This window comes from Oryx dammah, unplaced genomic scaffold, assembly GCF_014754425.2.
Source record: "Oryx dammah isolate SB20612 unplaced genomic scaffold, SCBI_Odam_1.1 HiC_scaffold_11232, whole genome shotgun sequence".
In the NCBI taxonomy this organism is placed as follows: domain Eukaryota; kingdom Metazoa; phylum Chordata; class Mammalia; order Artiodactyla; family Bovidae; genus Oryx; species Oryx dammah.
In genome coordinates, this window is record NW_024080625.1 from 4,498,729 (window position 1) to 4,526,352 (window position 27,624).

General features: G+C 39.5%; 1 protein-coding gene across 2 annotated transcripts in view; it reads right to left on the minus strand.

The window, feature by feature from the left end:
- LOC120861344 (anoctamin-6) overlaps positions 1 to 27,624 on the minus strand; it is a 232,009-nt gene that overhangs the window by 3,219 nt on the left and 201,166 nt on the right. For both annotated transcript variants that reach the window (XM_040236992.1, XM_040236991.1), the window contains exons 14-19: positions 27,199 to 27,368; positions 26,890 to 26,987; positions 20,370 to 20,500; positions 12,124 to 12,329; positions 7,436 to 7,635; positions 5,614 to 5,719 (exon numbers count right to left, since the gene is read on the minus strand). In XM_040236992.1, coding sequence (XP_040092926.1) covers positions 5,614 to 5,719; positions 7,436 to 7,635; positions 12,124 to 12,329; positions 20,370 to 20,500; positions 26,890 to 26,987; positions 27,199 to 27,368 — 911 coding nt within the window. The remainder of the gene's footprint in view (positions 1 to 5,613; positions 5,720 to 7,435; positions 7,636 to 12,123; positions 12,330 to 20,369; positions 20,501 to 26,889; positions 26,988 to 27,198; positions 27,369 to 27,624) is intronic.

The window sequence follows — 27,624 nt, forward strand, 5'->3', positions numbered from 1 at the left end:
GTGTTTAAGCTCTACCTCCACGGCATGGTTCTGCCATGGATCTACGTTTTGTTACTTCATAAATTCAACCATACTATTTGCTATGTAGAGAAGAATATATCTCCCTAACGTCTAGAACATTCACCATGGCACTGATGATGTTATGACATTTTTATGTGTGTTCCTTTCCTGTCTTATTCCCAGGCCTCATCCCCAAAGGTAAACACTAACCTATCTATCTGAGTATATGTAGATCATTTTCATTTATTTTAGAACAGTTTAACAAAGTATGTATATACCCCCAAAAGAATATCTTGTTTAGTTTTACTCACTTTAAGCCTTATAAAAACAGTATGATACTGTATGGTACAATCTTTTGAAAATTGCTTTTTTCCACTCAAAGTTAATTTTTAAGATTCATCAATGTTACTGTGTATAACTGTAGTCCATTGTCACTTCTTTATAACATTCCACTGTGCAAACATACTTTATTTGTTCCCCTATCAAAAGGTGTTGGGCTAGTTCCTAGGTTTTGGGTTAGAAACAATGATGTTGGGAACATTCATACACTTGGATTCTGGAGAATACCTGGGAGAGTTTCTCAAGAGTGGCACCTGGGGCAGAACAGCTGAGACCCTATGTTACATGAATGTTCAATTTCACAAGATGGTACCAGATATTTCCACAACAGCTGGCACTACCACCAGCAGTGTGTGATGATTTCAGTCACTCTTCATGTTGTCTGCACTTATTATCATCACTTGTTTTTTTTTTTTTTAAATGAACATGATGACTATGAAATGGACTTTATTTTACTTTGAGCTTTCCTCACATTTCCCTGATGACTAATAAACTTGAAAACCTTTTTATTTATACACCATTCAAAAACCCTAACCTAGCAAGAGGATAGAGATAACACAGAATAGACATAATTAAGAACAAATAAATTACACATAGCCTTAAAATGTGTAAGAAAACAAGAGATATAAGCTAAGTAAAGCAGAGTAACAGTTATTAAGAGTGTTATGGTGGGAGATAAAATTTATATAGATTTTATGTAGATCAGTTTAGATATGCCTCATTGAGCAAAGACTTTAAGGAAGTAAGGAAGTTAAACATCAGGAGAAAGGACATTTTAGGCAGAGGGAACACCTAGCACAGAGTCCACATGGGGGAAGCCTACTGGGTGTATTCTAGGGAGGCTGAGTGAGTAACATCAGGGAAGTAACAGAGCGTGGCTGGATTGTGCTGGGCTTTGAATGCTATTATAAGGACTCTGGGTTTTACTTGAAGTGAGCAGTGAAGACAACAGGGAGTCCAGTTAGTAGACTGCTGCCCTAATTTGAGCAAGAAATGATGGTGGCTCCAACTTGGGGGCAGCTGCAAAGCTGGTAAGAAGCAGTCAGATTTGTGACATATTTTCAAAGCAAAAGCTAACAGGATTGGATGTGAAATAAGTGACAGAGAGAAAACAAGGGGGGCTTCAAGAATTCTGGCCTGAGCAACTGTTCAGATGAACTGCCGTAATTGAGGGGAGGGGCAGAAACTGTGGACAGAACAGATTTAGGGCAGGCTAGGGGGAGAATATTGAGTGGATTTAAGAAAATATGGCAATGTAGGGCAGTAGATTTGAGGTATCTGTTAGATATCCATGCAGAAAGGTCAAGTATGCAGTTGGATTGATGGGTTGAGCTCAGTAGAGAGGTTTTCTGGGGATATCCATTAATGAGTCACAGGCATACAGAGAGCACTTAAAGTCTCCAGACTGTATGAAATCACCAAGGCTGTGAGTAAAGAGAAAAGACAACCAAGGAATGAGCTCCAGGGTCATTAAGAAGAAAAGGAAGGGCTGGTGAAGAAGCTAAAAATGGGACTGCCTAGTGAGGTAGGAGGAAAGGCAAAATATGTGTGTTCCTGGGAGCCAAGTGAGGAAGAGTGTCAAAGAGGAGTGATCAGTTGTGTCAAATGTTTCTTTAAGTTAGGTGGTATGAAAAATGGAGATTTTGAGATGAGAGAGATATGAGTGAGTATGAATGATGTGAATCACATCGTAGTAAAAAGGCAAAAACTGAGGTCAGAAAGAGATTTAGTTTAGGTTTTCTCCCCATTTGTTTTGGAGGTAGGTAATATTTACAGATATGAGTATTTTCTACTAAACCGCCCTTGCATGTCTGGGACAAAGCCAATGTGGTATGATGTTATCTTTTGAAAATATGTTGCTAGATTCAGTCTGCACATTTTAAAAAGACCTTTGCATCTTATGTATTGAGTAAGACTAACTTATAATTTCCCTTTTTCATTCTATTCTTATCTGATTTTAGGATCTAAAAGGAGATGGAGAGTATTTCCTCTAACTTTCTACCTGATCTCTGGAGGAGTTTGTATAAGATTGAAACAAAGTATTGTATAAAGTTTGGTATCATTCTCCTAGAAAGCCTGGCCTCGTGTTTTCACTGTGGTCAAATTTTCCAGTTACTCAAAGTTTTGCTATCACTGGAGTTTATATTACCATCTTTAGCATTTTGAAGATATTAGACCCATCTCTTCTGGCCTCTATGCTGTTGTTAAAAAGTCTACTCTCATTCTAACCTTAATGTTCTTGGTTATCTTTTTTTCTCTGGTTACAGAAGATCTTCTCATTGGTGTGATACATTTTCCTTACAGTGCATGCAAAATAAATGTGGGCTTCTTCAGATACTACTTCTTCTCCATTATCCTTTTTTTAAACTTTTTTTGAAAGTTAGTTTTTCTCCGTCTTCCATATCACTTAACTTCTTTTTTTTTTGTATTTTCCATATCTTTCTGTGATGTGCTAGTGATAATTTTTTTCAGATCGGTCTTTCATTTCACTAATTCTTTCTTCAGATTTGTCTAAACTTCTGTTTTATCTGTATGTGAATATTTTCATTTCAACAACTATCTATATTCCTAAAAGTTCTATTACTTTCCAAAATTGCCTTGTAATTTTTTATAGTTTCTTATTGTTCATTTTGGCTTAGTCATTTATTTAAACATTTTCATATATAGTTAATATATATTCCTTATCTGATAATTCAAACTCTTAGAGTTACTGATCAGGTTTTATTGGCTAAATCTCATTCATTTTATTATCTTAAATTTCCCCTTTGTCATTGTTAATCCTTGATAATTAGTTCATATTTGATTATCCCAATCTGGGGGAAAAAAACTGAGGTCTAAATTAAGGATACTATTCTTCAGAGAAGATGTACACTTCCATCTGCTCTGAGACAAATCTAGCCTTTTGTGTGGTCCCTGGCTGAATCTAAGAGTCTAAAATTCAGCTCGTCTGCCTCACTCTGACCCAAGGCTTGGTCTCTTTGAACCTTTAGTTGGAGGCCTAATAACAGAACTTGTTCTCAGAGCACTCCTGAACTTCAAAGGTGCTCACTACTCTATCTTAAGCCATTATCTTTTTTTCCCCTCTTTTTATATTCTCTTTCCTTCTAGTAAGCTTAAAACTGCAAAGGGAATTATGTTTCTAGCTGGTTCTAAATGTTTTATAGTGAGATGGCCCTTCACAGTATCCAGTCCATCATGTTATCAAATGGAGCCTTCTAAACACTGGCAACTACATATTTGAATATAAACTAGTAACTCTTGTCAACATATCAGATACTGTACTCTACTTGTGATACAGTGAACTAATGAACTACTTTCCTCACTTAATTTTTGATAACTATTTAGTTGGCTTAAAGCTCAACATTCAGAAAACGAAGATCACGGCATCTGGGCCCATCACTTCATGGGAAATAGATGGGGAAACAGTGGAAACAGTGTCAGACTTTATCTTTCTGGGCTCCAAAATCACTGCAGATGGTGACTGCAGCCATGAAATTAAAAGACGCTTACTCCTTGGAAGAAAAGTTATGACCAACTTAGATAGCATATTGAAAAGCAGAGACATTACTTTGCCAACAAAGGTCCATCTAGTCAAGGCTATGGTTTTTCCAGTGGTCGTGTATGGATGTGAGAGTTGGACTGTGAAGAAAGCTGAGTGCCGAAGAATTGATGCTTTTGAACTGTGGTGTTGGAGAAGACTCTTGAGAGTCCCTTGGACTGCAAGGAGATCCAACCAGTCCATTCTGAAGGAGATCAGCCCTGGGTGTTCTTTGGAAGGAATGATGCTGAAGCTGAAACTCCAGTACTTTGGCCACCTCATGCGAAGAGTTGACTCATTGGAAAAGACTCTGATGCTGGGAGGGATTAAGGGCAGGAGGAGAAGGGGACGACAGAGGATGAGATGGACATGAGTTTAAGTGAACTCCGGGAGTTGGTGATGGACAGGGAGGTGCTGTGATTCATGGGGTTGCAAAGAGTTGGACACGACTGAGCAACTGAACTGAACTGAATACTAGAAAAATTATCTAAGCCAAGTAGCCTGTCCCCAAACCAAATACCTCCTGTTTCAGCCTGCTTAGCTGCTAAGAGGAACCATGTCCTTAGTTCTAGTCAGTGAGATGCAGGTGAAGGTCTGTTCCAGGGGCTTCTGGCAAAACTTTTTCTTTCCTAACATAGGAACAGGTATGGCTAGCATCACCCTTTTTCAAGTTCTTCCTGCCTAGAACATAAATGTGTTATTTGGAGTTGTGGTAGTCATATTACAACCATAGAGTGACATGTAATGAAAGTAAACCTACAGAAGACAGATACATTCCTTACACCAGGGATTCGGAATTGATCCAGGAGTACCCACCTGCTTCCAGTGAAATCTGTTATGTGGGAAAAATCAACTCTCACTTGGTTAAGCCACTGTAGATGGGTTTTTTGTTTCTTGTAGTTAAATGTAATCGTAACTAACCACACCAATCAAGTAACTTTTGAACCTTTAGAATTTAGTAGTAGTTATTCACTCAGTGTAAGAAGTAAAGTTGGCTAGATCAATTTCAAACTGATAGCCACCTTAGTATTTTTCAGAGCTGGTAAATTTCAGGGATGTAAAAAACTATTTTAAGAAGGTATAATGTGAAAATGCAATACAAATAAACTATTACAGCAATCAAAGTTTCTTCAGGAAGATACCTTACTTATCTTGAATAAACCTCTTCATAGCCTAATATGGAGCCCAGTTCCCCAAATAAAAAGCCCTTCAATTAATACTGAACTGAAAGGAATTGAATCTCCCTAAGCCCACATGCCAGAGAAGGCGATGGCACCCCACTTCAGTACTCTTGCTTGGCAAATCCTATGGATGGAGGAGCCTGGTGGGCTGCAGCCCATGGGGTCGCTAAGAGTCGGACATGACTGAGTGACTTCACTTTCACACATTGGAGAAGGAAATGGCAACCCACTGCGGTGTTCTTGCCTGGAGAATCCCAGGGATGGGGGAGCCTGGTGGGCTGCCGTCTGTGGGGTCGCACAGAGTCGGACATGACTGGAGCGACTTAGCAGCAGCAGCAGCAAGCCCACATGCTTTTAACTTTACAGCAGATAACCAACTTCATTTAATTACTGAGAGTATTATGGGTATTTTCAGGTCAAATTTAACAAATGTTATAGAAATAATTATTAGCAAGAGATAAGACATTGTATATTTTAAGTGGCAACACTTAAAAGTTAATAAATGATCTGCAAATACACTGTCTTATAAACTATTTCAAAGTGAACCTTTCTCACCTCCATAACAATGATAAAAGCCAGCTTGGCGGCAATCACATGCCAATAATAGATGTTGTGTTTATACTCTTGTTGATGTCCAGGAGGGTACCGGAAATCACGATACCTGGAAAAAAGATGGGGGCATTTCAGGAGATCATTCTTTCTAATCAAATGTAAACAAAGGCCCATTAAAAAGGTCATACTTAATGCAACACTCTTTTAAATTGGTCATCTCATAAATTTTCTCCAAGGGTTTCTGGTTTTTTGTTTTTGTTTTTGCCATGCCATGTGGGGTCTCAGATCCCTGGCCAGAGACTGAACCTGGGACCACGGCAATGAAAGCCCAGAATCAGGACCATGAGGCTACCAGGGAATGCCCAGATTCTCTCCAGGAGTTTAATTTGATGACAAAACCCTGAAATAACTACACCAGTAACACGTCATGTATCATATATCATACATGTCATATACCATACAAGATGTCATATACAAGTCATAAACCATACAAGATGGTAATGATGGTTTCCATCTTTGTAAAAAAAGAACAAAAATATCAAAATTTATCCCTGCTTCCTCAAAAGAGTGTAACTAAAACAAACTACCATATTTTCAGAAACATGCTACAGAGAATATTACCTATTTTTTTTATAGTTTTCTTACCTAATTTCCTTGTTGTCAGACATCATATGCTATTGCTTGAGTGTATCTCCCTTAGTCAGCAAATCTCTAACTTTCCACCTGTAACCTATTAGACCTGGAAGTTTAATTACTCTTTAGAATTATGTAAAGTAAGAGTAAGTGGATGCAATGTGTGATTCTGAAGAGGCTTTGCTATGTGTAATCTGGAAACATTTATTTGGGGCTTATTTATGGTTTTTTCATTGTGTTGTTGAGAATGTGAATAGGAGACAGCTTTGAGGAGTTTAAATTTTAAAGTCTCTTTACGTTTTAGACTTTGATTGAAAAAAACAAAACTACAATACCATGCAGTCAACAAACTTATCAATTAGTAACTTAGTTGACGTACACTGTTCACAGCTGATCTTATCAGCCATTAAAATCAACGAAGAGAGCTCTGGAATACTTTTAGAGAACACTGCTAGGCTGGGCCGAGGTATCAACCGTTTTTGTCTCTGTATTGCTCTGTTAAGTGATGGTACTAGTTTGTCATCATTCAGTACCGTCAGGTTGTGCTTGAATAAAATATTAGTTGTAACAACTGAATTATCTTGCTTTTTGGAACTCTCCCAGTTTCTTAATTTCTAAGATGTAAGGCTTTCCCCTGAATAAGCCTTTTTGTTATCGTTTGAAACTCTCATTCTAACATTGTGCCTTATGGGGGCTTCCCTGGTGGTACCGTGGTTAAGAATCTGCCTGTCAGTGCAGGAGACACGGGTTCAGTCCCTGGTCCAGAAAGATCCCACATGCCATGGAGCAACTAAGTCCCTGCACCACAACTTCTGAGATGGTGCTCCGCAATAAGACAAGCCACCACAACGAGAGGCCTGCACACCACAGCAAAGAGTAGCCACCACTCGCCGCAACTAGAGGAAGTCCAGCAGCAGCAATGATGATCCAGCACAGCCAAAAATAAACAAACACATCTGTTAAAAAGTTATAGGAATACTTTACAATTTGTAAAAAGTAAAATACAATCCTGCCTTATGGTATGGCTTGAAAGTTCTAATCTTAATCTATAGTAACTTTTATATTTTATACTTTTTAAAGTCTGATTGAAAAGAAAGCGAGAAAAAAAATATCTAGCAACTTAATTTAAATACCAAATAGAATGAAATTACAATGAAAGTCCTTTAAAAGAAGAAGTGTAAGCAGAACTTGCCTGCACGTGTCATATTTAGACCCAGTGTATGGACTTTCCTTGACTCTGCTTTTAAAGTCGGCAGTATTGAAGATGGAGAGACTTATGTTGATGTATCCTTCCATTGTGTAGTCTGGGTGGTCCCCATATGGCGGGATGGAGAAGGACCAGTAATATACCAGCCGGGGGATCATGTCTGATGTGAATGCAATGATCATGGCCTATGTTGGAAGAAAATGGTAGAGAGGGTATTAATTTAGAGCCTTTATAGCTAGGCTTAACAGACATGCCAAAATTACATTTTCATCAGTTGAGTTTACACCTGTGGTGGATTCATGTCAATGTATGGCAAAACCAATACAGAATTGTAAAGTAAAATAAAAAATAAAAACAAACAAACAAACAAACAAAAAGATTCAGGAATTGTCAAATGGATATAAGTAGTGAATGTCCTAAAACTTTTGAGCAGCTGCTTTAAAGTAGTTTGTTTGCTTTTGGTCTTTGAAGGGAATGTCCAGCAGTTCACCTGCAGTTCAAAAGCAAGGCCCTGATAGTTGCCTATTATGTATCTTAAGTACAGTAAGAATAATTGTAGACTAGGGTACTGTGGATAACTTGAGAGCCACTTGCATATATTACATGTAACATATTTAAAAAAACAGAATATAATAAAATTCAATCAACCCTGGAGCATACTTGATATAATTTAATCTTTATGACTTAGAAGGTCCTTTTGCATGTGAAAGGACTAAGATCAATATTATGAAAATAAGCTGGCTTTATATGATTCCTTTGTAGATAAATAATTGATAAAAATTGCTTTTTTAATCACTGTCTCTTAAAAATAGAATACTAACTGTAACAAATATTTTCTTTCAAATTTATACTTTTTCCCCTATAGTATCTTGACTTGTTGAGATAACTCAACCCCACAGTCTGATTTAAACTTTCAGTATATACTTATGCCTGTTGCTTTATTAGAGAGCAAGAATTCTTTATTATTCAATAAAATATAGTAGCAAGAAACTGTGTTGGGATTGTTCTAGTCACATAATCAAGCAATGATATCTATTTTGTTAGACTTAGTGTCTAAGCCTTTCAACTTCCAAAAGGTTAAATGGATAAAGTCAGAAAGATTATAGTTATCAAAAAACTTTAAGAGAGTTTAGTGTGTTTCCAGATTAAAGGAATACATATGGATCAGTCTTAAATCTGAATCTGTGTCAGGGAGACTTTCAATAGGATCTAAAGCTATTATTAATTACATGAATTTCTCCAGAGTTCAAATTTGGGCTTTAAACTCTCCAACATGTAAAACTGGTGTCACGGAAGGAGAAAGTAATGAATATACTTCAATCCAAATTCTATGTGAATAAACAAAGCTAGATGTTTCAGTCATTTCTGAAGCAGAAGAACAGTCATGTTTTGCACAACATGATTTTAACAGTATTCATCTGAACATACGGTTTAGATACAGTGAGACCACAAGCCAACAAAGATCCCATGCAAAGCAAGAACAACAACTGAGGGGCTTTTCTACTGCAAAATTTCCCCTACCAGAGCCAGCTCTGTCATTTCCTCTGATGTAAAGTCTCTCTGGGTGTGTATTCTTGCCTGTCGGTGGTGGTGGTGGTGGTGTAAAGCAAGACTATTTTACTTTTCCCAGATTTCAACAGATTAAAATTTCCTGTTACCATTTAATTCAACTAGAGCTTTTTACAGAATCACCTGCAGATGTACTTCAAGAAGCTATACAAATTCCATCTACACCTGTGGTGGATTCATGTCAATCTATGCCAAAACCAATACAGAATTGTAAAGTAAAAATTAAAAATAAATAAATAAATTAAAAAAAAAAAAAAAAAAAAAGAAGCTATACAAATTCCAATACGGAAGATAATTCTATTGTCTTTTGACAAGATACTTTTTCCTCCGGAATTCAGCTGCTCTAAGACACATCACAAGAGCACAAATAAATGCAGTGTGCTTCATTTCCCATGCTGTTCCAAACACAATTTTCCATTGATAGCAAAATAAATTAAAATTGGTCTTCAATAGCAGATGCTCTGGCATGACACAACAATGTCAATTCAGCTTATTTATTGAACCAGCAGCTTTAAAATGAATGATTTCATACCAAACTCTGGCCTGATGCCCTTTCAAATCCTGAGGAGCTGTTCTCTTCTTCCTCCTTCCTAAAAGTCCCCCTATTATGGAAAGCTAGCTGTTACTGACCATGTGAGGCTGGGAAGGCACAAATTAGGTATGTGAGGGGATAAAATACATGTTTAATTCTTATAGAATTATGTGCAAGAGGACCTGCAGCTTGGAATCTCTAACACCTTAATATGGAAAAAAGGACTGTCCATAGTTTAATTGGGCTTCCCTAATAGCTCAGATGGTTAAGAATCTGCCTGCAATGCGGGAGACCTGGGTTCAACCCCTGAGTCGGGAAGATCCCCTGAAGAAGGGAATGGCAACCCATTCCAGTATTCTTGCCTGGAGAATTCCATGGGCAGAGGAGCCTAGTGGGCTACAGTCCATGGGGGTGCAAAGAGTTGGACACGACTGACCAACTAACACTAGTCACTCCAGTTTAGTTGATAACTGAATAAGCAATTTTTCTAGTGCATAATAAGCCAGCACCTGAATTATAAGAACAAACAACTACTGGACGAGAACCAGTAGCACAAATCAGTGGGCACATGTGTGTCTGTGTGCACACACACACGCAGGTAGAGCAGCCTTGAAGATACAGCCAATATTCCATCTGCATTAATGCTGAGGAGCCATGCTGGGGTGACGAGGAAAAGGTGCCTCATACGATTAAGACAGGATGCTTGAGTAATGGGGAGTAGGAGTCAATTGAATTTTCTGGTTAGCTGAAGGTCAAACAAAAACCTTTTAGTTCCAAACCCTGTTGCTAAAAATTCCCCTAAAGCATGTAACTCCACGTTCCAGCCTGGCTTCATGTCATACAGTATATTGAACATCACAGATTCATACTTTTATGACTGTGGAGCTTGAAAGGCCTCACTGTCGTCTTTCTGAGCATCAGCCTATGTTTTGCAGCACAGTGGATGCTGAAGGTGGGGGCTACCTGGGTGAATGGAAATGGATATAACCTCACAGTTGTTTTTTTGTGTGTGATTTACCAACTTTCTCCAAAAAGGAGAGACAGCAAGTGATCCAAATAAACTGAGGGTACTTGGGGGGTGAAAACTGGGTTCCAGATAACTTATTGTGTAAAACTGTGACCGTGGTCTAGACAATGACATATTGTAAGATTCTTGTGCCTCTAGTTTCGACACCTGGCAAAGCTTACAGAGTTGCTGTAAATGCTGCTGTGTGATGAAGATGATAACCGAGTGCGTGCATGCATGCGTGCTAAATCACTTCAGTTGTGTCTGCCTCTCTGCGACCCCATGGACTGTAGCCCACTAGGCTCCTCTGTCCATGGGATTCTCCAGGCAAGAATACTGGAGTGGCTTGTCGTGCCCTCCTCCAGGGGTGATAACAGAGTAGCTGCTAATATCCCCACAAGGACCAGGCTCTGTGCATTCCCTGCACTGACTCACTGAATTCCCCATACACCCTTTGTGGTATATAATAGTCTGAAAATATGTGACAGGGAATTATTCAATCTACAAATGATAAAATGAAGCTCGGAAGTGTTAAGGTCTGGGAGGATGCCCCTCAGCTGGGAGCCTGACCCACAGGCACTGCCAGATTCTTTTCTGTTTCTACAAGGGCTCGTGGGAAAAGGCAGGGGAGTCAAGGCAAGTGGGACTTGATTAAGAAGTTAAAACTGGAATATTATTTTGTTAACCTGGGAGTGAAATTGGCAGTGGAATAAGAGAGGAAATAACTTTGAGTGTCTGGATACTTCTGGGGAAGGAGTTCCCTGATGGGCTGGCACTGGGAACTGCTCTGCTTGACAGCTCCCTGCCGACCTGTGGGGGCAGCAGTAGGGAAGCAGACAGACTGTTCAGACTGGTCCATAATCAGTACAGACTGCAACGAGTGAGTTCTGTTCCCTCATCACTCAGACACATCCAGGACATGAAGGTGCTTAGCTAATGACTAACACTGACTAGCAAAGACCAAGAGTGGGGCGAGGAGGAGAGTTGGGACCTGCCCTAATCCACCTCCTTGAAGAACCTCTGTCCCATGACACAAGGAAGGTAAGGGTAAGGGATGATGGGGAGTGCACAAAGCACATTCTTCTTCAAGTAGTTACTAGTTTAAATTGATAGTTTGGAATATACAGTAAAATATGGTGGAATGACTGTTCTTATTTTAGAGTCTACAAACTCTAAATGGATAGATTTCTATTTCCATTATAAAAGTACTATTTGATAATTCCTTTTATAATCATGTGAGGATTAAAAGAGTTAGTACTTACTGTTAATATTATTACCATGTTTCTATTGAATAAAAGTAATAAATGAGCAACAAAAGCATAATAGTCACTACTCTTAGCAACTGCCTCTGTAAGAGGTCTTGTAAGTCACCAATAATAATTATAAACAAAATATATTAAAAATAACAACAATTACATTTACAGCAACTATGTTGTTTATGTGATGGAAAGTATCAGCATCTTCCTCCCACATTATGAAACACCAAACACTGGCTTCCTTAGGGAGCAACACTCATGCAGTTTTGGATGTTTCAAGGTCTTTACCCTGCAAAGCCTATTTACTCACATTGGTCACCACAGCCAGAATTGCTATTCCTTGCATGATGGGCTGCCATGCTCCGATGTCCTTGGCTTTTTCTGGCACCATGCGTCTATACTGGGTAGTCAGTTTCCACGCGTCCACTCTTATTTCCAATATATTGTTCACCAGAGCCAACAGAGGGGCCAGTGGAAAAGAGGCCACAAATAAGGTGACGAACCCAAACTGAATAACTGTCAATGGAACGGACACACATCATGGAGTGGTGGATGGATGGAAGGACGACACGCATTCCTTTACTCTTATAAAGAGAAAGGCAAGCAGTGAACTAAATCCCAAAGAGAAAAGACAGTCATGGTAATAATAATGTTCAACAGTGAAAGAATCAAAACAAAAGACAAATATAAAGTCTCTGGAAAGAAGTCTAAATATAGCCTGTTTACTTCACAAATATACACAATAGGAATAACACATTTAAAAATCTTTAATCAACCACAATTACTTGCTGGCAATAAACTTGGGGCACTTTTAAGTAAAATTATTCATTCCCAGTGTAGAAATAATAGAATGTTGGGAGAGGATTTGTGATTTAAGATTAAAAAAAAAAAGAAAGAAAAGGGATATTGTGGAAATATCTAAAGTTAAAAAGAAATAAGAAATGTACCTTTGGGAGAATGTTTAGAGAAAATATACGGAAAATAGGCAAATGAGTAAGCTCCCCTGAGTCTATGAATGCAAGGGAAGCACATTCTGAGAATTTGTGTTACTACTACAAATCATGGAAATGTATGCAATAAGTGTCTTAATAAGTCAAAATATAATCCTTCAGGAGCTTTTATTTTGATATTGTGGTAGTGTGTGTGGTCACAGTAAGTTAAAATTGTGCTGGTGGCTTAGAGATTCTTTTCTCTTTGTCTGAAATCTATGTGGCTTTGCTATAGATGGGCAGCAGAGACTTGGAGGAGGTGAGGGGGCTGGACCACAGGGAGGGAGCAGTGAGCTGTGATAAGGCCAGGGATCTAACCAGCAGACCTTTGAAGTAAACTACCATAGGTATTTGTAACTGAGACGGTGGATGAGAGGAAAATTTACAGCCCCTTTAGGACTACTGCTCAGCCAAGAGGCAGGGACCACTCTGGCCAAGAAGGGCAAGACTGTGGAGGTATAGCTGGGTAGGAGGAGCTGACATTTGCTTCTGATCTGAGAGGCCAGAATGTATTGCAGGAAAGCAGTCAGGGTTGGAAAGACTTGGCCGATCTACAGGCCAGGCACTGTATTCAGGGAAATCAGACTGGCAAGGACCACAGCTGGCGACATCACAGAGCGTGGCACCGCCAGGGATGTCAACATCCATGACTCATCTGCCTCCAGGGGTCTGGCAAGTAACAGAAATGTGCGGCACGGATACAGTAACTGGCAAAGTGGCAAGTGGATGTCCTAATGAAAGGTGCCATATTGGAAAGAGGGCCCCAAGCTGCCAGGTCCCCTTAATACTCAAGAGAAGTCAGAAGGGGGAGCCTGGTGGGGCTGCAGTCTCTGGGGTCGCACAGAGTCGAACATGACTGAAGTGACTTAGCAGCAGCAGCAGCAGCAGCAGCAGCAGCAGCAGCAGCAATAAATCCAGTTAAAAATCCAAACGAGAAAAGACATAGTTTATAATGAGAACAAAGGCACAGACTACTTAGAAATAAATTAATGAGAAATGTTAAGATGGTTATGATAACTGACTTAAAAATAGAGAAAAACAAGTAATGATGAATGAATGGTATGATACACCATACTCTTAATTGGGAAGATTCAAGTTTGGGGACATATTAAATTCCTTCTCCAAAAATAAAATTTAGAATTTGAATGCAAATTTAGTTAATACTTCCAAGTGGATTTAAGGAAAAAAAGCTGAAAGTTGAGGCTAAAGTTCTTCAAAAAATGTATACAAGTACCCAAGTAAAACATCCCAAAAGGTGGGATGTTTAAATAACAGTGTTAGGGATATTTCTGCAAAAGGATAAAATGGGACCACCTCTAAGAGATATTAATGTATATTATAATGCTATGGCAATTGAAACAATTCAGAACTAGTGCATTAATAGACAGTATGAATTAAATAGAATAAATTTCAAGAACAGGTGGAGATATTCATGGGATTTCAGTATATTATAAAAATGGATGTTTCAAATCAGTAGATTCAAGTATTGAAGTAATTAGCTAAATCATCAGAAGAGCTGGTATGGAGTTTTCACTTTTGATATCAAAAGAAATTCCAGATGGTTTAAACATTTTTAATTAAAAAAAAAAAAGCAGAAAAAACCAAGATGGTTTAATCTCTTCTGATATTCAGGTGAGAGGAACTTTCTAAACAACTTTTGAAACCAAGAACAACCAAGGCCTATCAACGGAGCAAAGCAAAAAAAATCTATTGTAAAAACAAAAATAGCCCTCGCCTGAAACTTGCTCCTGATCCTGAATTGCTCTGATATGCTTTCTTTTTTATTAATAAGTCACGTTTCTTGAAGAAGCCCCAAAACTGATTACTTCTCTGCCATTCAAAGCTCTCCGTCTTCTGCGGCCCTCACCATGGCACTGAAACTCGTCTTGCTCACTCTGTTGGTGGCTGCATGTGCCAAAGCCAATGTACATTTTCAGTCCTTGTTTATTTGATTACTAGGCAGTTCTCTCCCACCCCAGGCAGCTTTTGACATGGCCAAATATTTTCTTCTCTGTGGAAGGTTTTTCCCTGTTGATTTTTGTTTACTTAAATAATTTTTAAAAACCAAGGTATCAGAATGCCTGCGATCCAAAAATCTGCAAGCAATAAATGCTGGAGAGGGTGTGGAGAGAAGGGAACCCTCCTACACTGTTGGTGGGAATGCAAACTAGTACAGCCACTATGGAGAACAGTGTGGAGATTCCTTAAAAAATTGCAAATAGAACTGCCTTATGACCCAGCAATCCCACTGCTGGGCATACACACTGAGGAAACCAGAATTGAAAGAGACACATGTACCCCAATGTTCATCACAGCACTGTTTATAATAGCCAGGACATGGAAACAACCTAGATGTCCATCAGCAGATGAATGGATAAGAAAGCTGTGGTACATATACACAATGGAGTATTACTCAGCCGTTAAAAAGAATACATTTGAATCAGTTCTGATGAGATGGATGAAACTGGAGCCAATTATACAGAGTGAAGTAAGCCAGAAAGAAAAACACCAGTACAGTATACTAACACATATATATGGAATTTAGAAAGATGGCAATGATGACCCTGTATGCAGGACAGCAAAAAAGACACAGATGTGTATAACGGACTTTTGGACTCAGTGGGAGAGGGAGAGGGTGAGATGATTTGGGAGAATGGCATTGAAACATGTATAATATCATGTAAGAATCGAATTGCCAGTCTATGTCCAATGCAAGATATGGCACGCTTGGGGCTGGTATGCGGGGATGACCCAGAGAGATGTTGTGGGGAGGGGGGTGGGAGGGGGGTTCATGTTTGGGAATGCATGTACACCCGTGGTGATTCATGTCAATGTATGGCAAAACCAATACAGAATTGTAAAGTAAAATAAAAAATAAAAAAAATAAAAAAACACCAAGGTAGAAGTGTGTGTGTACATACATACATACACACACACACACACATTTTACTTTTAACTGCTGGATAATTACTTTACAATACTGTGATGGCTTTTTGCATACATCAACATGCATCGGCCATGGGTATGCATTTGCCCCCACCCTTTTGCCCCCTCCTCCCACCACACATATTTTTAAAGGCTGTCTAACTATAGTGCTTCCTATATTTTTCCCCATAGTCCTAGCAGTTATGGGGACCTGAGCTCTTGTTTTTTTGCCTCCCTGTCCCTTTACATTACACTCCTTTTAGTCAATGTTCACATCCCTCTCAAGTAAGGTGATAGATGTCTCTCTGTTCACACCTGTCGCCGCGTTTTCTCCCAACTGTTCTGCTGTTCTCTTTGTGGATTTCTTCCCCACACTTTACCCTTTAAATGTCCCCTTTCCCCAGGGCCTCCTCATCCATTCTCCACTTGGCAGGCCTGAATAATCCCCATGGCCTCAGCAATAGCTTCTCTTAGCTCCTGACTGGTGAATCCAACTTAATAACAGACCTCACCTCTCTGATGTCTCATAGACACCTCACGGTCAAAATATCCAACTTAGAACCGTTTCCTCAAAACCAGCTCCTCTCCTTGTATTCTATCCAGGAGACTTGTATTCAGTCTCCTGGAAGTTATCTCAACAATTCTATTCCTCACCTGTCACACTAGTCATCTCTGTAACACCTATCAATCTGTCTCCCTTACCTAAGCCCACAGACTCCACTTAGGTGCTTTTGTCTGGTTACTTGGTGTGGCCCCCTATACATCCTCTTCCCACCAAATATGGGCACAACCTAAAATATTATCTTTCATTCTGCTGCCAGAATAATTGGATTTTCTTCCATATACACATTATGCAATTTTCTTGATTACAAATATTCAGAAGTGCCCGTATTTCTTTAAGGATAAGTTCAGGTGTCCTGGCTAAGCACACAAGACCCATCAGGGTATAGGCCTTGCTCACCTGATATTTCTTTCTATGGCTCCTTTGTTCTAGCCATACCTTGTTTACTTGCCGTTCTCTGAACTGGCCAGGCTGTTTCATGTCTTTGTACTTGTGACTGCATCCATCTCTCTGCATGAAATGTCCATTATCTCTATCACACTTTTGATAGCTACCTTCCAATCACCCTTCCAAAATCTAGTTTATCACCTGTTCTAGGAAGTCTGATTTGTGCTCACCTGCTTAGCAATCCACCAAGTACTTGCTATCCTTTGTTTGGCCCTGGGAGGCCAGACACCAAGTTTTGCTTGGCTTGGTATCCTCAGCAACTGATACAGTGTTTGGCACAGCAGTTGTTCAATGTTTGTGAGATGGATGGATGGATGAATAAGCGATTAAGATATGAGAGTCCTACAAATCCTTCCCAATTGTCCAGCTGCCATTTTGGAATGTTCATCCTGCAAAGATGAGGAAGCATCAGTGCAGGTGGTAGGCAGAAATAGGGCAGAGACGGGGGAGTAGGGGAAGATAGGCCTGATCCTGGACAGTGTAGGGGACGCTTGGGTGGGTGTAGCACTGTAGAGGGAAAGAAAGGAGTAGGTACAAGGAGATGTTGAAGAACCAGTGATATTAATTACAGTAAATTAAATAGAGAAAATAATACATGAAGGTAAGATCAAGTGAATATGCAAGGATGGAAGAGGCAGTACCAGAGACGAACAAAGCCCACTTCATCACTTCCCTGCATTTCATTTATCGCGCCTGCACAGTGGGACGGTACCACTAAGTAATCAAGAGACTGGTGTTTATGCTGTATAGTGTTCTAAGGACAAAACAGTACCCTATGGCTTTTAGATTTTAGATCTGACAAACAATTCTTTCTCCTATGTCCTGTGTCTGAGTTCTCAGAAGTCAGGACCATATACTTAGGGAAGCAATTTTGGTTAACAACCCAGGATTACTCTAATAATCTCAAAGGATGGTGGGGAATTCACTACCAAAATAAAAGAATTTCACTCAGAAAAACATAGGCCATACAGAACCTGGTGGGGGCTGCTGGGGCAATGCTACTATTCACTCAATTAACAGCTGTATTTGTGTGTGTTGAACTCCAAGCTCAAGTCAGTTAAATAAATATTCATGAGGGTCCAGGCAGCAGTGCTCCAACTGAGGACTGGAAGATGCAGAGGCCTGAGTGCTACTTCTAACAGGATCAATCCAGCTTGGGAGAGAGGCATGCATACAACCACATGCCATCAGGACAAGAGTCAAATGCCACTGATGCCCAGAGGAGAGAGCAGGAAACCTGTGTGAAAAGTTGAGGGCTCCTGCTGAGGCTCGGGAGGAATCCTTTCAGGTAGAAAAGGGAAAAGTTTGTCCAGGCAGAGGGGAGTTCTAGTTCCCTTCATGGGGACCAGAGCTGGTAGCTGCTCGCGAGTCCTAACCAAGCATGAGGGGAGGCCTCCAGGGTTGTCTGTCAGAAGACGGTCCCCTTCAGCAGCTAAAAAGGTAGATGGTGTTATCATTAATGAGTAAACTGTGGGGATGAGCTCACCACCACAGGCACTCTGTGTTAACTTTAGAGCAACAAAAATAATTCGAAAGGCATTTGGAAATTCTATCTCCCATAAACCAAAGAACAAAACATAGACTTCACTTTGGTTTCGAATACAGAATAACAGACTGCTTATGCTTGGAAACTGATTAATTTTCTAATTCATTAGGAATTATGTGAATAATAGGAAAGCAACTTAATAAATCTGGAAAAAAATTGGGGGAGGGATAAATTAGGAGTTTGAGATTAGTAGATAACTACTATATATAAAATAGATAAATGACAAGGTCCTACTGTATAGCACAGGGAACTATAGTCAATATCCTGTAATAAATCATAGTGGGAAAGAAAAAAAATTAAAAATCTCTCTATAACCACTGTTATTCCATCCTGTCTTATGCAGGAGGGTGAGGCTGAATTACTATCTTTATTATTATTTTTAAATATAGTTTCCTGCATGAAAATAGCAAGACCTTGTTGTTTATTTTATATAAAGTAGTATGTATCTGTTACTCCCAAACTCCTAATTTATCCCTTTCCGTTTCCTCCTTTGGTAACTGTTTCTTTTCTGTGTCTGTGAGTCTGTTTCTGTTCTGTAAATAAGTTCACTGTATCATCTTTTTAGATTTCACATATAAGTGATATATTTGTCTTTCTCTGACTTACTTCACTTGGTGTGATAATCTCTAAGTCCATCCATGAGAGGCCAAGTTATTTAACTGGTAATTATTTTAATGAGACTATGAAATTCTAAAAGTCCTATCAATTTCTCCCCAAAGCATGACCATATAACTTTTGCTTTCTATACCATTTATTTGACTAACTACAGAAAAATAAATTTTTTCCAAGTTTTTTGTTGTGTTAAAATAACAAATGGTTATTTTATACCATTCTGCCCCATACTATTGTTGTTATTAATGCTGATAATGGCTCCAGTAAGAAATATTTACAATTATGACTCATTTCGGAATACAGATAATTGTCTTGTAGTCCTTTTGAAAATAAACAGAATAAAGATAGCTTCTACATTATGGACTGTGGCTACACCCTTAATTGAACCTGGTCATGAAACATAACAAAAGCAGAAGTGAAATTCAAATCAGACTTCTTGCTGCAAAGCACTGTTGACTAAAGAAACTACAAGAGGAACCATTCAGAACCAGATGGGTTTCCACATATAATGTATATTTTTAAAAGCAATTATTTTATATATAGAATGTGATTTAATAAAAACCTCCCTCTATCTGCAGACTTATAAAGGAACCACAAAGGGGTGTCTCTGCAAACACACAAACCCGCATGCATAAATGAAAAACCTGTCAAAATCCTTTCCTGTTTTCCTAAGCCTAAAAAACTGTAATTCAATGCAATGGTGAGCTGAAAGGGCACAGATACAAAACATGTCCATTGTTAGCCTTCTATTAGATAAAAGTGTGTCATGCATAATAGAAAAGATGGTGTTTCCAATGAAAATCTATTTTGAGATGCATTCATTTAAAGGCAACCGACAGCTCAAAATCAAGTGAGGAGAAAGAGAGCCCAAGCAAATACTACAGAAACAGACAGAGACATCCAAGAAGGAGGGAACCTGTATTAAATCTTAATTCCAGACCAGCAAAACAGTTTCAAATTCAAGCCAGTGATTTGCCATGAGGTCACTCAAGGAATTAGGCAGAAACCACCAACCAGAAGCAATAGATACAATGTCAAAGGCAAGTGTGAGATGGGGAGGGGGTTGGGGGGACTCTGTGACCCTTGTTCCCATGGGTTTGTCTGTTCAGAAGGAATCAGCCAACAGCTGTGCTGCATGAACTCCAGCCAGGGCTGAGTCACAGCTAATAACAGCTCTGAGTTCATCTTTAGACAACAAGGTAAGTATCCTCAGAATTAATGATGAAGATGTACCTCAATGAATATTCCATTTCACTGCTGTGTAATAAATTTTCAGCTTTGTATAACACAAATATTGATAAACATACACACAGTCACCGTATTTGAAAGCCTGATCATATAATTTTACCTAGTGGAGAAAAATGAACTCCATTTCAATAGACTAGATAATAATTTGGCTCTATAATCGATGCTTTGGGGATCCAAAGCATGTTCCAATATATTTCATGCAACCCAAAATTTCACTAGTGACTTACTCATTTCAAGATATTCATAAAATAATCCCAGTTTGCCCATGGGCTGCAGATGGTAGTCTTGTTCCCATCGTGGGGTTATCTTTTCTGCTCCTGAAACGGTGTGACACCGTCCAAACACGTTCATGACCCAGCTGCCGAAAAGATCAAATTATCAGTCAGAATACTGTCAGACCATGAGCATAAAAGTATTACTGATATTTTGAGCTGAACACATCATCTTTCCAAGAATTCAATTTCTTGTTTTCATGCTAAATTTATTTTTATTTCTGCCTCTCTATCCCAAAATATTTTGAAGAATAATATTGACTACATACCTGGTTTTATCACAACTGTAACTATGATTTGTCCTCCTACCTCCTATTCTTGTGGGCATTTTAGTTTTTTAAAAATACTTTTCCTCACTTGATTAACTTTAGCTCTGCACGCCCCCGCCCCCACCATTTTCCTGCTCTTATCCAAAGTGATCTTTCCAGACTGAAAATTACCAGAGAAGATAAACAAAGCATAGAGGCCAGTGTGCATATGTGCGCAGTCACTTCTGACTCTCTGCCTGACAAGAATACTGGCGTGGGTTGCTGTGCCCTCCTTCAGGGGATCTTCCTGATCCAGGGATCAAACCTGAGCCTCTTGTGTAGCAGGCGGATTATTTACCTGCTGAGCCATCAGGGAAGCCTGGAGGCCCGTGTGGTCCAGGGCAAAGAGAAAAGTAAGTCTGTTGATTGTGGGGGCTGGAGCTTAAGAGACCACAGTGAGGATTTGGGCATTTTTTTACACTGAAGGAAGTGGGGAATCACTGAGGGCACTGTGCAGCAAAGTGACATCCTTTGACTCTGGATAAGACAGATCCAAGGCCCTATTTTCAGCCGAACAAATTAAAGACCAAAGATGTGACATGTTTCCTCAAAGTCAGTGCAGAGCTCGGAGGAATCCTGGCTCAGTGCTCTGCCCCCAGTGCTGGAAGCTGCCCCCAGAGCAGTCCTGTGTTTCCTCTTGGGTTATGTGTTTTTCTTTCTCAGAAGATTCTGGGCCAGCTGAATGCACCCCCCGCCCCCCACCGCTTTTTAATGGCAATTTCTCTTGAAAAGAAATTAGAAACAGTTGGTGTTGAAACAAGGTGTGCCGCTCTAGCTTATAGGGCTGTTGTCCCCTGAAATAACAGCTGGCTTGTGGTTTATTTGTCGAGTTCAACAGAAGATGCACTACAACAGCAAAAAAACATAGCATCTGGTTAAGCTCTGGCTGATTACACAGCACATTTATAGGGATTTCACTGTAAAGACCACTGTATGTGTTGCACGTGAACACTTGTATGTACACACATACCCACCCACATACACAAACTGTAAGATGTGAATTACAACTAGCTGACCATGCTGGATTTCCCACTGCTCCTGATCTCAGTGTTAACTGCTCACTGACACTTCCCCAGGCTTGCTAAGGGGAGATTTCTCTACAAGCAACGGTGCCCTTGGCTTCACAATCTTTCCCCACTTCTTTCTTCTTTGACCTTAGGGGAAGAGCAGGAGGCTGTGGAAGTGGAGAGGATATGGGTTCAGACATATCCTTGGATCTGAATCCACTCTTCATCTCTTATTCGTTATAACTTTAGTTAAGTTTACGTAAAATGGGGTGATAAAACCTACACTGCCCAGGGTTGTTGTCAGAATGAAATGACTCAGAACAGATGCGGATTTAGCAAACTTCCTAACACATCAAAACCCCCTGTGTGAGATTTTCTTTTGACAAACAGAGGCTAATTGGCTGAGGCCAACAGTAAATGAGGGCTAAGTTACTTAGAGTCTTGGCTTGCATCTCACTTCAGCACTTACAAGAACGACGTGGAGCACTTGTTTCTGGTGTTACTTCCGAGGCCACAACCTGGAGCTTTGTAATCATTCAAGTCTGAGGTTTGGCTGGAATGCGCTGTTCTTCAGACATTCCAAGGGCCCTTGTGATATGCGTCGCAACAAAGACCACACACATCCATCTCCCTTCGTGACACCCAAACTCAAGATCACTGGGTTGTATTGGCTTAGTTTTTGCTCTGCCCTCATACTTTCAGCCTCAGCCTCTGGCGAAATCCTCTCCAGGCTCCAGAGAAACAGGTCTTTCACAGTCAGCAACCCAAATCCATCATGACTTGGATTCAGGCTGAAACTTCTGTCCTGGCAGTCACTTGCATGACTAGCTCATCTGGCGCTTGTTCCTTGTACTGTACTGCCTCCCACCACCAATCATATTAGGTCAATCAGAAGTCCTGACTAGCTTGCTTTTCTGAGCTTCACACTCTGAGCCTCTTGCTCAGTCTGAGTTGAATGACTCATCTGTAGCAGGAAATCTTGAAGTTCATCTGTTATTGTTCGTGGTCTTTTGGGTTTTTCTATTGGGTTATTATTCTAGTACAGGAATAGCAATTTAATTGCCCATGAGAATCAGCTATAAAACTTTAAAAAAGTATAGACACACTAGATACTTCTTCCCCTGGTCAAGGTTGGGGAAAAAGATTCTTCCTCTAAGCATGGGCTACAAAGTAATTTTCTTAGGAATGGACCATGCATATTAGTCTAACACTATCATTAAAAAATTGTCCTTTATTATTTACTACATGTAAAGTGTGGTGTGAAACACTTTACACCTCATTTTGTCTTTGTCTCTTTATTACCACATTTTATCCATGTATTATAGATCATCACCATTTCTGTTTAGGATATTTCCACTTGCTAATTTTGAATACAAGCATCCTTCACTATCTGAATCGATTTTACTCCTGAGTTTACCGTTCCTGAATTTTAAGAATGAGTGTGTAGAGTGAAGAATACCTGTACTTAGGATTCTCTTATTGTATGTCTCTGATTCATTCCCTAGTCAAATTATATCTTGACAAGAGATATTTCCTCCTGTAAAAAGTCTGCTTTTTCTTATTATCTAAATAGTGAATGTTCACTGTGGAAAATATAGAAAACATACAAAAGAAGAGAATTACAGCCATCCATTATCTAAACACCAAAGGACAATGCTAAGACATTTTGGATGTTTAACTCTGTTTTTTTTTTTTTAACATTTTATCATAAAATTTCTTCAGTGAGTAGCTTAATGCAGAACTGTACTAGTTTTTTGTCAAGTACAGAATAAAATTCCCAGGAATGCTCCAATTATCAAAAAAGGAAGTGAGGTTGGGAAGGCCAAAAGGTCTAGGCTTGTTCTCTGGGTCCAATGAACAATTTCATTAATTTACTGACGTGTATATTTGAAGCACATGAGTCACTCATTCACTCAGCTGGCTCTATTGAGGATCTACTAAATGCCACATGCTAATGCACGTGCTAGAGAGATCTCCCCAACCCCCTAAAGGGAGCCTAGATCACAGCATCATATGGCCTTCATCTGCTCTGAGAACCCTAGGCAAGGACCCCAAGTGGAGCTGAGGGTGGAAGCAGGGGAATTTATGATGAAATTCATTTCATGGGTCACTCAGACGGTAAAGAATCCGCCTGCAATGCAGGAGACACAGAAGCGATGTGAATTCGATCTCTGGGTGGGGAAGATCCCCTGGAGGAGGGCATGGCAACCCACTCCAGTATTCTTGCATAGAGAATCCCCATGGACAGAGGAGCCTGGTGGGCTGCAGTACATGGGGTTGTAAAGAGCTGGACATGACTAAGCAACTCAGTATGCATATTTAAATGGTGTGAAAATAGCCACTAACTTTTGTAGGTTTTCTTTCCCCTTTCTATGTGTTTTTGGAGAGGTGTAGTTCTGATAGCAAAAGTAACTGATATATCTCTGTTATGTTAGAATGTGAAAAGGAAGGAAGGAAACTGGCACCTTTATAAAGAGCAGAAGCTATTCTCTAAATTGCCTAATTAAAAAAAAAAGACTATTTATTTGGCTATGCTTGGTGTTAGCTGAAGCACACAGGATCTCTGATCTTCACTGTGCCATTCAGGACCTTTAGTGGCAACATGTGGGACTGAGTTCCCTGACTGAGGATCCAACCCTGGCCCTCTGTATTGGAAGCATGGAATCTTAGCCACTGGACCACCAGGGAAGTCCCTAACTTGCCTAACACTTAGCACTCCCAGTTTTCAAAGAAGGGAAACATAATTCAAAACACATTACCTAAATATTCTAGGTGAGTAATAAAAATATCTGAAGGTAAAGTTCAGCTCACAAGAATCTACAATAGTGTGTTTCCTTGAAGTGAAGGTATAAACAAACCACTTATACTATAATGTATCCTTTATTTTTAACTATTTCACATGAACAAATTCCATTTTGTATGAATTTCTCAGTACCGGTTTAGGAAATATTACCCTTCTCCTTGACTGTTTAAATCAGAAAGTAGCTCACTGATGAGTTATTCACTAACACTCAGTGTTAGGTAACTAACCTATTTCCTTCAGAAAATGCTTTTTTTTTGGGGGGTAATCTGAGTTAAGCTTTTCCTCTATTTGATACATTCATTTTCATATGGAAACATAGCATTATATGTACACGACCTACTTTTACTCATCTGGAAAAAATCTAACTGTGAGCCCAAGGTAAGGGTTGTCTACTGCACAGTAGGGCAAAAAAAGTATTCATTCCACAGCTAAGATCAGAATCTGTTTTTGAGGGGGATAGATGGAACTGGAGAAAAGAGGATGTCCTTATTTACAGACAGACCCTGATAATTCACATTGAAGATAGAAGATAAAGCTCCAGTGGAGAAATGTGGAAGGACATACTGAAACCCAAAAGGTTTTACTCTTCAAAAACAGAAAAGAAAAAAAAAGACAAGAAATTAACTGTTCTACAAAGAGAATAAACAGAAACTTGGTAATGAGGGAGAGAGAAGAAAGGTTAGGAGAAGGAGAAGAATGGATGAGAAGGAAGCTGGGTGTGGTGGCAGGAAGACATGGCAGAATGCTCATATTCTGGAGCCTACAGAGAAGGGTGATAAGTCAACAGCAACAACAAGATTCTCAGTAATACAGTGGGATGAAAGACTAAAGAGATGGAATTTGCATTTCAAGATTCAAGTTGCCTAAGTTTCTCCTCTATGCCCCAAACATCAATAAGGCCTGCTTGTGTGAGTGGTTTTGGAGGACACTGAGAAGGTTGCATTTGGCATTCAGGCTGGCAGAAGCAGAGTACTGATGTGGGAGCAAGACAAGGGAGGGATCAACAGTTTTGTGACAACAGAAAATCAGAGCCAGAAATCACCTTGATAAGGGTAGTGTGGCAGGCAGGAAAATTCTTCCCAAAGATGTCCACATACTAATCCCCGAAACATATGAAAATTATGGGTGCAGATGCAGGTAAGGGTGCTAATCAGCTGACTCTATGAGAGACAAGACTTGATTATCCAGGTGGGCCCAGTGTACTCAAAGGGTCATTAAAAGTGCAAGATGGAGGGAGAAGAGAAGGTAGAGAAGAGTGTGGGAGGGAGATGTAACCACAGAAAAGAGTCAGAGACAGGCAACCTTGCTGGCTGTGAGATGGAGAAAAGAAGTCACAGGTCAACGGATGCAAGTAGCCTCTAGGAGCTAGAAAAGGCAAACATACAGATTACCCTAGAGCCTGGAGGAAACAGCCCTGCCAGCACCCTGATGTTAGCCCAGTGAGACCTCTGCAGACTTCTGAGTTTCAGGACCCACAGGATATTAATATTCAATTTATTATTTTGTGGGGCTCCCCTCCTCCATTTTCTTCCAATAACCATTAACTGTGGGGATATTTGTTAAAGCAGAAATAGAATACTAAGACAATAAGCTGAAATATGCAGAAATTACAGATGGCATTGGACTTGTCCACTCTGATATAGGATTGGGTTTTGTTGAAAAAGACAAGAGTGACCTTAGCTAACATCTGTTCTCATTTCCAGGAAAAAAAACTGTAAGTCAAAACCTTTGTAGTTATTTTTGACAACTGTATCCTAAACTGCTACACAGCCTGGTGCTTTAGGACCATAAGTAAACCTCTCTTCTTAAAAACATATGGATTTGGAGCCATGGGGTTTTACATTTGAACCCACAGTAGCCTCTTATTGGCTGTGTGAACTCAGGCAAATCATTTAACCTAATTAAGACATGGATTCTTCATTTGCAGAAGGGAAATAAAAATAAGCATTGTTTGGATGATTAAATGAGAGAGTATATAAAGCACTTAATACACTGACTGGCACATACTTACAACTCAACAAATTACTATTACTGATTTTTAAATGCATGTATAAAAGGTGGAGAAAGTTGTAACAAGCTGTGAAAAAATGTAGTCTGAAGCTCCAACAAGGGCCATCTCTCAGAGGGCTATGATCCATCAGCCCCCAATGATGGGCTAATAGGTAGAAACTATAGCAGATGGGGATTTATGTTTAATAGAAAGGTTTTAAAATATCATTATTAAACACTGTTGGTTGGATAATAAGCAGAGAGTCTCCGCCATGTTAGAGGTGGGCGTGCAGCAATGTGGACATGCAGGGAAGTGAGTGTGATGGGTGGGCCGTTCTATTCTCAAGATTACACAACTCGGTACTCACGGAAGTAACACCTCTTGTATGTTATTCCAGATTGCTTTTCCTCCCATGATGATTATCAGCTGTGTTGTCAGTTCAAACAGACACCCACCTGGGTCACACTGAAATATTAAAAAGTCCCATTTAAATTTTAGATGGATCTAACATGAAATAGTCATTAATTTTTTTAATTTTTCTAAAATTCTAGTTTAGGCTAAAAAAAATTGTAAGGAATATACAATGAAAATGTAAGGAATATACTTTTCATCGGGTAACTAACAGAAAACATGCAACAGCTTAAATTGCCAAGAGAATGTAACTCTATATTCACACCTCTTCATTTCTGTATTTTCCCAGCCAATAAACTGGATCTCCTGGATAACCCACAAATTTGCCCTTAAAGAATGCGATGTAGAAACACGAAGAGTAGTAGTTGACAAACTGGAATAAGAACATCTTCATGGTTAAGCTGTTCTCATAATCAGTCTGGGTCCTAGGGAGTTCTGTAGTTAAAAGAAATGTTAAGATTTTTAAATTGCTAACAGCTTTGAGACTCTAATCAAAATCATACTGATACATGAGTTAACATGATTAAAAAAATACAATTCAGTTTCCATTTCAGCTGTTCTGAATTTCTTAATGTAGCTACAATGTTAATTCCAAGTTTACACATTGTTGAATTTCCCCCCTAGGAGAAGCAATATCCCAAAGGGCAGAAAAGTAGTCAACTGTTCCTTAAAATTTATAACCACATGATAT